The sequence below is a fragment of the Rhipicephalus microplus genome, chromosome X (genome assembly GCF_043290135.1).
Source record: "Rhipicephalus microplus isolate Deutch F79 chromosome X, USDA_Rmic, whole genome shotgun sequence".
NCBI lineage: Eukaryota > Metazoa > Arthropoda > Arachnida > Ixodida > Ixodidae > Rhipicephalus > Rhipicephalus microplus.
In genome coordinates, this window is record NC_134710.1 from 312,113,188 (window position 1) to 312,123,363 (window position 10,176).

The window sequence follows — 10,176 nt, forward strand, 5'->3', positions numbered from 1 at the left end:
AAGTTCCCATCAGAACGCGACTAAGGCGCGTCTTAGGTTTCTATGAACAATCCGCCTCAATTTACAAGCCAGACTATTCTACCTTCGTGCATGTGTGCGTGCTTCTATATATCAGTAATCCTTCTCATTATTGTCATACTTTCCTTTGTGTTTCTACTTACCAATTTCCCAGTGCATTGTAGCAAATCGGCTGTCTACCTTGCGGTTTACTTTCCTGTCCTCTGCGTAACATTTATGATTATGTCTTTTATGCCCCGAAAGTTTATTAACTCACTTAGAAGTGTTTCCGCCGAGGCTGGTAGGTATGATCTTGCAAAGTGAAACGATGCACTACCTAGATGAACGGGGTTGAATTACTAAAGAATATGAAACGGACAAAGACCTTGCCCTCAAGGTTAGCCTAACGGGTTTTTGGAGAAATATAATTTTCCTTATTCGCTCGTGAAATAGCGGTAGAAATGGTAGAACGTACTAACAACCGCAACGATCAGTTCCGGTTGTATTCTGTTGCTTTCTATCCTTGAAGCCTTTAATATATTTGTGCTAAGTACTATACTCAATTTTTTTATTCATTTCTGTTTCGCTCATTTTAACTTTCTTCCACGTTTTGAGCGCTTCCCATGTGGTGACGCCTTGCTTCTTGTCTCGCAGTGTACAGCGACTTTCGCACTGTGCGTGACTGCGGATGGCTCAAAAGCGACAAGGAAGGCACGGAGTGCATGCGCCGAGCCGGCACCTTCAGCGTGCTCATGAAGTACTGCAGCTGCGACAAGGACGGCTGCAACGGCGCCCGCCGGCCTACGGCCGTGTCCTCGTTGCTTATGGTGGCACCGCCGTTGCTTCTGCTGCGCCTTTTCAAGTAGAGCACGACGGCCTCGCACCACGACGTCCCCCGTTGCGGGAGGGCGCGCGCATCGCCGCGAACAGCGACCACCGCTTCATGGCGTGCCAAAGCAACACGTGGCACGACGTTGCCATGGCATGTCATCGTGGCCTGGTGCGTCACGGCGTGGTGTGGTGATCGACAGGTCGGCTGCATGCCCCACGGTGTGACTTGGCCCGGGCAGCATGCGGCGGCATCTACAGGAGGACTACTCCGCGGTCTCGAAGGCGTGCAACGCCACACGGACTGTGTGACCTGCCTCTGGACGCGAAATACTACGCCGAATATGTGTCAGGTGGCTTCGCGGAGGCCCTTTCGACTTGGCTGGTCCACGCGTGGTCATATGAGGCCGGTGGTCTGTAGTGTGTTTCTGTTGCCGGGTGTAAATTTGTCGTGATGCTGGAGGTTGTGCATTTCAGGGAGGTAAAACGCCACGAAGCTCCAGGGCGTCGACCCTTCTGCCAGCGAACGGGCAAGGCGCTCATGTATAGCTGCGGAAGACTGTATACACATAACGTGGCTTGGCACCTTGAGCGCCGCTGTTTCACTTTTGGGTGTCTCTCGGTGGTTTGTTCGGGTTTAATTCTTGTATTGGTGCTGTCATTCACTTGTGACAGCTCGAAGCAAATAAGAGACAAATGGGAGCAATGCAAACAACAAGCTAGCCAAGAAAGTATCGCGTAACTTACAAAGAACGCTGCACTGCGATGCTAAGTTGTGCATGCTGATGCACTGCTTTGAAGCGTTGTGAGCAGCCCAATAGAAAGCACCTTGCAGTGAGTCGTTGCAATGCGCGAAGGAAAGAACGGGCATAGCCGCAAAATCTTCAAGGCTGATTAGTCGCTCAGCTGGAGCTATGTACGCAGGTAATCTGAGTTGGGCGTATATATAAAGTGACTGCGATAAACTGCCACGTCTCTCCCACGCTCGCGTCAAATCATAAAAAAAGAGCATTACGGCAGAGCGCCTGGGCTGAAGGAATGTTCACAAGAGTGCAGCAGTGCATTTGTTGAACGTTTGAACAGCACTTTCCGATGGTCAAGGGATCTTCTTCTCCTTCACCAAGTGACGCTACCGAAAAAAAAAGTAAAGGTTAAGACTCCCGTAAAACTAAAAGTTTGCCTGGGTGAATTATTGTTCTTTTTTTATTTTCTGCGCATGTTGTTAAGTTCATATCTGCGTTTCACCAGGGCCTTCAGGCCTATTCGGTGAGCATTGCACCTGAGATTATCCGCGCGGAGGGAACAATCTTGCCTGAAAACTGCTGCTATTTATTCTAATTATTTTCTGGTGCTTCCATGTCAGACGACAACTTCTACGGACACTAGAAACAAGTTCTTGCGGTATGACCGTATTGACATTACTGTCATCCTCCCCTATTTCCTAGGTTCAAATAACAGATCCCAGTACGAAAAAATAGTAAAGGTTGAACTAGACGAAACCCATTGCCACGGCATGCAGCCAAATGAGTATTCTTCATCGTTTAGGTTGTCCCAGCTGGGTTTTATCTGCCTGCGAGATGACAGCGTGTGTAATACGTAACTCGACATTAGTTGGGTCATCATTGTGGCAAGCGACGTCTAACTGAGTTGCTCTTTCAGATGAGTTCATCTATGCATAGGTAGTGTGCTGTGTCTCCCCCGACAAGTCTGGTTGATCGCAAAGGTTTCGGCGCTGCACGCCGGCTCTTCTTGAGCCCGGCACGATCTCATGTCGAGGCAGCGTCGCCAAAAGGGGTAGCCTCTGACACTCGCGCACTCTCACGTAGCGCTCAAGGACGACATTTCGGAATACTTCACCTGTAGCACCAAAGCTCACCGTGCGTCGCGAGTTTAGACAAACACTTATTTGTCGTTCGAACGTAGTGATTAACATCGACGTGCGCTTTGTGTAGTGGAGTCGCATTTATCAAAAAGTTTTACTCCGCGAGCAAGTGGAAGCGAAGGTATGAGAGATGCCAGCCTTTTAAAGGTTTCAGGTGGCTGCGAAGAATCATGGTCAACAAGTCTCCAATTTTAAAGCAAATGACCTGAATGCCCCAATGTCACAAAGGCGCACGCTGGAATGGTTGAAGCTGTCTATAGCGCCTACCTGTCATTCGCGATTTTTCACGAAAGCCTCAATATAGCATTGAACTCAATAGAGATTGATTCACTCAAGCTATAGTTAACTTATTCGTTCATTCACGCATTTATTTCCACTTTTCATGGATATGGAAGATGTCGATCTCAAAGGCGCCATTCGGGGCTTTCGAGATCCTCGGCCCCATATACTGTCACTTACCGCTGAGGATATTACATGAATCTTTATACGCCTGGCGGCTTCAGCAGTCATATGTGCATCAGTTCAGGGAACGTGTACAAACGAAATGATCTACTCGCTTCCTTTCAGTCTTATTTTTGTATAGACTGTGTGACATCGGGGAAGTGACAGGAAAGAAAATATGCGAATAAGGCAACTTGCAGCTTGTTCAGTAGACAAAAGGCTCTACATCGCGAAGATAGGCCTGGCACCTCCACATTTATCGCTCTCCACGACGCAATCGCAGCCCATCGATAGTAATCCACGCCGTCGTCACTACTCCGCTTGTACATAGTGTGCATAGTTCGTGGCTATCCTGCTTTTCTCAGTGTTCATAGAACGCAGCACGTTCTTGTGTGGTAATGCAGCTTATTGTAGATGAAGACGCAGAGAATGCAAGCGAGCCGTGTTTGACCGTTGTTTTAGCTCCATTTGTTTCGAAGAGGAGTGGACTACACATGTCCGCACCAGCTTTCAATTATGCTCACATCGCACTAATGCGGCTTCAATCATGTTTCTGCAAAGCACAATGATGTACGACGCGTAGCGTGGATGATGCCTATTGTGGCCTGCAAACTACATAGAGGCCGTGAACCCTTGGTGTGCGGGTGTATCTTGTAGCGTATAAGTCTTTCGTGTGTTCTCTATCTCTCTTCGTGCCTAGTTGCTCTTCAGTTCTGTGGAGGCAAATGTGCGTGTGTCATGTGAATATATTTCAGTTCTTGTTCAATCTCATTGAGAAAGCAAAACAAAAACTTCTTTGTTACATACCTTCACTACCGAGGCATCGGATGGATGCAAGTGTGCTGCGTGCTGAAAACACTACAGTCATGACGTATCTGTGTTTACTGAAAGTGTTCATTTGTGCCAGTTCCCTTCTGTGCTTCGTTTGTCTTAACGTTTGCCGGCGTGCAAGAGAGAAAAGAATAACTCTAGAGGATGCTTCATTGGATGGAAATGAGGTCACGTTGATTTATGAACATGAGAACAAAATGCGCTAGACAGATTATTCTGTTTCTCTGAAAAGAAATCTTGTTGGACTTCTGGGCCATAGCAAATGAATGAAGGATTTTATTTCTCTCTACGTGGCATTTTCAAAATTGTGCTTGGATGGTTGCTAAAAAGAATATTCCCCATGCTGTTACTCCAAAATTAGACAGATTTAGTTGCGTGTCAGCAGCAGTCCTATGGGCGCAGCCTGCCAGATGCAGCCTCCCATTCGCAATGGGAGGCTGCATCTGTACGGCAGTGGCGGACGTGCCACTGAATCGGTATATTGTGCTCATCGCTTCACGGGGCTATGTTCTTCGACGCTCGTACGGTGTGTACAAATTTGTCTTGCGTATAAACCAAGCACGATCATCTTCTACGTTACCTAAACTTTCACACGCGTGCTTGGATCCTATCCGAGAAAGAGCGAAGTTCGTGTTGTACGGCAAACTAAAATTTGGCTTGAACTTTACCTAAAACAGCACGCACTTGATACTACTGAACGCATCAAGTATCATTGAAAGAAACACTGCGCCTACGTATAATGAAATTCTGTGGGAAAAGACCACCATATGGCACTTGCAAAACAATGTCAGCTTTGAGATCACTTGCAAAATGTTAGAGTCTGACATGACCTTTCAAATATTTGTTTTCCTTTTAAAGGAAAAAAAGTTGTACACATAGAGAGACACGTATCTATCAGCAATAGAGATACGGTTGAAAGTTCGTAAGTTTGTAAACTAGGAACTGAAGTACTGAGAAAGTCGCATACTGCACGTAGGCTATCGAGAAACCGTGCTTGCTTTAGCTGTTTGCAGGTGGGTCGAGTGATCAGGTCACTGATCTGTTACGAGTTCAACGAATGTTTTTTCTCCGCGGAAAGTTGAGAAACCTAAAAAGACAGTGTTAAACTGATTTAGTGCACACTTTTACTATCGAAATACAGGCACAAATGACAGTAAATCATGCAAAGAATCCCAGAAAGTGGTGTCAGTGATTATACTAATCTTTCGTTTATTCTCCCACCGAACAAGCCCGGAGGGCGTCCTTTTCTATAACCACGACATTTCATCTTGGACAAGATGTATGCTCTCTTTTCATCCAGTCAGTTCTGCGTGCTCTGCGAGTGACTGATGAATCGAATAAAAAGGCGTGGGACAAACTGTGCAATAGTTACCCCGGTAAATAACCAATCGTCCATATCTGCTTCTCCCCGATAGGCGGCGAATGGATTCACGTAATGGGCGAAAAGAAGACAATAAGAGTGAATAACGCGCAAACAATACAGGTCAGACATATATCTGGTTTGAACTTGTGCGCCTCGTATACCGAAGCAACGACCTGCGGAACACTTTCTGCACGGAATAGGCGCTAAAGTAAGGTAATACAGAGCTTCTGATACATGTATTGCTTTCGACGTACCACCTTAGAACACTTTACTGGAATACGTACACGTGCCGTCGTTTTTTCAAACTTGTCATGCACCACTGCGCAACACTGTGGTAATACTGTTCCCCGAGACGTGTATAGGCTTGGATTTTGAAGAAAGTGTTCGTGCTCGAATAATACGAACAGCCTGAATGCGCGCAGCGCACCTTGTGAGTGCAGTTGCAGTCTGTACTAACGAAAAGGGAATTGTTGGTTCGAGAGTCGGGGTGCGAACGACTCGACTCGAATGTCGTTCAGCTCAAGCGAGGTGATAAAAGACAAAAAATGAAATAAGAACTACAAAGACGCCTGTGTTTACGTGTAAAGCGAGAGAGACGCAAATATTAATCCTACTTAATCACTGCCGTGCTATATTCGCCTGCTTATACACAAGCAAGGTATGCTATAGGCGTCTGTAGCCGTCAGCAAGAAAAATGCAAGCACCTAGCAATATTCTGCGCCACACAGCGCTTTTCGTCGACCGCTTCACTAAACAACATACAAGGAAGAATCGCACAGTGTAGGTTTGTAGGTGTCGCGTGATGAAAGACGCCTAATGATTTGTGCTAGTGTAGCAGGGATGCAGTCGGCCCCTGTTGCAGACATCGTGCTTCAACGTAGCGCTGTTGTTTCACCGCATTGAGTAAAATGGTAGCGTAATATATAGTGTGAGCCGGTATAGAACACTTACTTCGAGTATTGGCACGCAGAGCTTTTGCTTCTTTTTTCCCCTTTTCGCTTTAAGCACGAGACTGAAGGCAAGTGCAAGATAGTGATAATGACATTGTGGACTTGTGATCAGCTGCCAGATATATTTGCGCAGGCTTCACCGCCACTACGCCGCACAACGCATTGTAGAACCGAGCATTAATGGCAGGGAATCTCGACAATGTGTTCCATTTTTCAAGACTTCCTGGGCTTGCGTAGCCCTCGATTAATCTTGTTGAAATATATCTAAATCACTCAGGATAACTTTTAACTAGACTATTTCTCTTCCTTTTATTCATGTTTTTACCGTGGACATGATATTATGTAAACGAGCTGTGGCTGATCATATGACGTTACCACAGTATAGATTAGCTTGTCGGTTGATGGTAGATATTCGCTGCTTCCACAGAGCGCGGACTTATTTAATACATGAAACATTCGGTCAAAAACACCTCACTGATGTGCAGCTGGTCAGAAACATAAAAAGAAAGAGAAAGGAAAAGAAGCGATAGCACGTGCTCCTTCCCGCACACGAATATTTTAGATGCGCTCAGAGTTTAGTCCCGTCATCTCTCACCACGCCAGAAAAACCACAGTGCTATGGAGACGATGGGTTTCTGAGCTTATGCTTAATTGTTATTTGAATCCGTGACTTTAGAGAGGGCGGCAGGTATGCCCCACCCTTGGACATTCAAGCGCGCTCACATGACGAAACTGTTGGCATTTAAAAACAAGGAAGAAACTTCAGGAAGTACAAAAAAAGCAAAGCTTTATTCCGTCCCAAAGTGGCCTACATAACGTGCTGTCTGCGCCTAAGATATAAAAGCGCGTAGGTGACCCCCCATCAGGACCAAACTTACATTAAAAATGTTCTTTGTCTTGTTGTCGCACTGTTCTTTGTTTTGATGTCGCACTGTTTTGTTGTCGCACATTATTGCTGGTCTCATGTAAAATGCTGCTTGCTCGTCTCCTCTTTCTTGAGGCTGAAGCAAAACGTAAAGGAAAGTCTGACAATGTCTTCCGCGTGCTTCCAACCATCAATGATCATCCTTCTATTTTTCTGTGCACGAGGGAAGAACACCGGCTGCCAGAGCCGTAACCAGGTTAGGAAGTTCTAATACAACCCCTTGCCTCCCCCGCATGAAAAAAAAAACAAGAAAAAGTGATCGATGGCATAGTTATGATCGCAAACTACCGACGGCATTACTTGATGGGTGTATATTATATCTATGCCAGCGATCTTTTTATTCGCGCGCCAAAATAAGCGAGCATGAATATTTCTACATGACCGCTGTTGTCACAGCCATATAGCTACTCACGAATACGAATTCAGGGTACGGTCTAGCCAGCCGCTCTAGTATTTTGGCTGGTTGCACCAGCCCTCCGCATTTGGCATGCTTCCCGGAACATGAAACGCAAGACTAAGCCGAGACATTTCACGGAGGACGGCGCGTGTGGCTGAAAATAAGATTCCGCGCCTCTGTGGTTTGATAATGTGCCCAAACACGTATTTATCCGCAGAGCCACCACGTTACTCCTGTAAAAGCGGGATTGTTCGCGTCTGCAGAGCATCGGGAATGAGCGTTGGGCTTGCAAAGAACGCGGTGGGAAATATATTTTCTGAGGCTGGCATTTTTAGTGTGCGTGCCCCAAAGCGATTATATCGGAGTAAGAGCCGCAAGCAGCGCGTAGACTCTCGACATCAAAGTGGAGCCAGCCAGCATCATTCAGAGAACGGAATGTGCGAGTTAAAGTATCGTCGCTTCGTTAATTTTTGTGAAAATGCGTTTACATTATTTTTTGGCGGAGCTATTCTTTGAAATGCCAATGTCAAGGACGAAATGTCAGCAGTTATTATCTCAGTGGTCACACTAGCTTCGGCATAATGATGTTTTTCTGTGCACTGCAAATTTTACTGTTTGTAAATGCCATCAGTAGGTGTTCGCCTAAATATAAACAATAAAGAAACGCTTGTTGAATGTGCTTTGACAGCTTCGACTGCACGATGTCGTACGTGACGAGAAAAGGAGAAGTATCACGCAATGGCGGAACGAATTATTGTCTCGGAAAGATTTTGCCGTCGTTTTTTTTAAATTTAAGCTTTCTTTCTTCTCTGCAGTTGCTATTGCTATTTTTTTGCAGGATGTTGTAAAGAAAAGCACTGCTTAGAGAGAACAGAGCTACGAGAAAAAATGCTGGTACTATTTTTGCTGCCCCCCCCCCAACTTTAACAGGTGAACAGATATATATATATATATATATATATATATATATATATATATATATATATATATATATATATATATATATATATATATATATATATATATAATTATATATATATATATATATATATATATATATATATATATATATATATATATATTACTGCTGTGTGCGTACCTTTTTTGTTCTCTCGAAATCATCATCTGCTTAAGAGGCCAGCAAAAAGAAGAAAAAAAAAAGCGTCGCAAGTGCACAGCAATGTACCACAAACCATGCTATCACTTTGTGTTCTAATGATGTAATAAAGCCTGATACAACAGCTTCAGGGTTACTTCTTTCAAGTGTCGGGTCAAATTCATTCGCATGTTTTTTTGTAGGTTTGGCAGTCCTTTTCTGATTAAAGACCTTCTTGTTTTCTTGTATGTGGCCTGAAAAAAAAGAGACTGGGTTTATTGAGTGTTCATTCATAACAGTTCACCGTGGACAGACGTACGCAGTTTACCCTAAAGCCTGCTTTCCTCCGCCCCCCCTACCGCCTCCTCGAGCTTCGGGCATTGTAAACAAGCGTTAGGGGTGTATCACTTGCTGGCTAGGCTGGATATGTGTGTGAAGCGTTGAACTGCTGAAATTTAAAGCAGATTTTAGAACACAGGTCGTCGGCACGAATTCTCCACGGAACGCAACTTGTGGCGCTGCTCCAGGCTACCTCAAGGGCCCCAAAGTAAGCGCCCCTTCTCCACAACCACTATCGCCACATCATCTACCACGGTACTTGATCTTGGTTCATCGTCTATTGTGGAAGAAGGTTCAATCTCACCATTAGAAACGTTTCTTCAAGTAGAATAGCAAGAGCAGAAGCAGAAAGAAAAAAGAACATTTATGCTTTTGGTCCTAATGAGGACCGACAGTATCTGTATATAAAATAAAAATAAAATAATAAAAATTGACAGAAAGTGGGTGAGGCTTATCACAAATAAGATGCACAGTCCTTTGGCTCAGACAGCCGAGCGAACTCAGGTAAGAAACTCGGCTTGCAGACGCTTGCCAAGGCAAAATGGGAGAGCATTTTGACAATATGGATCTTCCTTGTTGGCGGCATAAAAACAAAACATTTGAGTTTGTTTTAACTCCTCTAATAACGAACCGATTCTAAGAGACATGCCAGAAGTGCTTCTTTGACATCTTGGAAACTCTAGTTGTTAACCAAGATTTGAAATTTTGCTTAGCAACTAGACTAGTAAACGCGCATGCGCTCGGTGGTATTCACGCCGCTGAGAGGGATGCCTAGAGAAGAAAGGGGGAGCGAACGCAAAATGGTCGTTGGAGCGAAGTATACGTCTTTCCTACCACCTTCTACCACCATCTACCACCTATACCATCATCTACCACCAGAGCGAATGCAGAGAAGGATGAAGTCAAAGAAGAAGGACCGGCGCACTACGTGAAATTTGTGGAGAAAATGACATAATGGTGGTCATATGGACTACAACGGCGGCGTTTTTATGGTTACGTGTTGAGCAGTGTAGCTGGTCTAGCCGTGAGCGGCCGTAGCTGGCGGCGGCATGTGTGCCGCTGCAAGTCTCGTGCTGAGTCGTGGCAGACAATATCCGTGCGCTGCGCCGTGTTATTGGTTACGCAGT

At 45.2% G+C, this 10,176-nt stretch overlaps 1 protein-coding gene across 1 annotated transcript in view; it reads left to right on the forward strand.

Moving 5' to 3' along the window:
* LOC119187894 (UPAR/Ly6 domain-containing protein crok) overlaps positions 1–1,272 on the forward strand; it is a 79,679-nt gene extending 78,407 nt beyond the window's left edge. The window contains exon 3 of the mRNA XM_075879506.1: positions 652–1,272. Within this exon, the coding sequence (XP_075735621.1) occupies positions 652–863 (212 nt within the window). The 3' untranslated portion in view covers positions 864–1,272. The remainder of the gene's footprint in view (positions 1–651) is intronic.
* Positions 1,273–10,176: the final 8,904 nt, after the last annotated feature.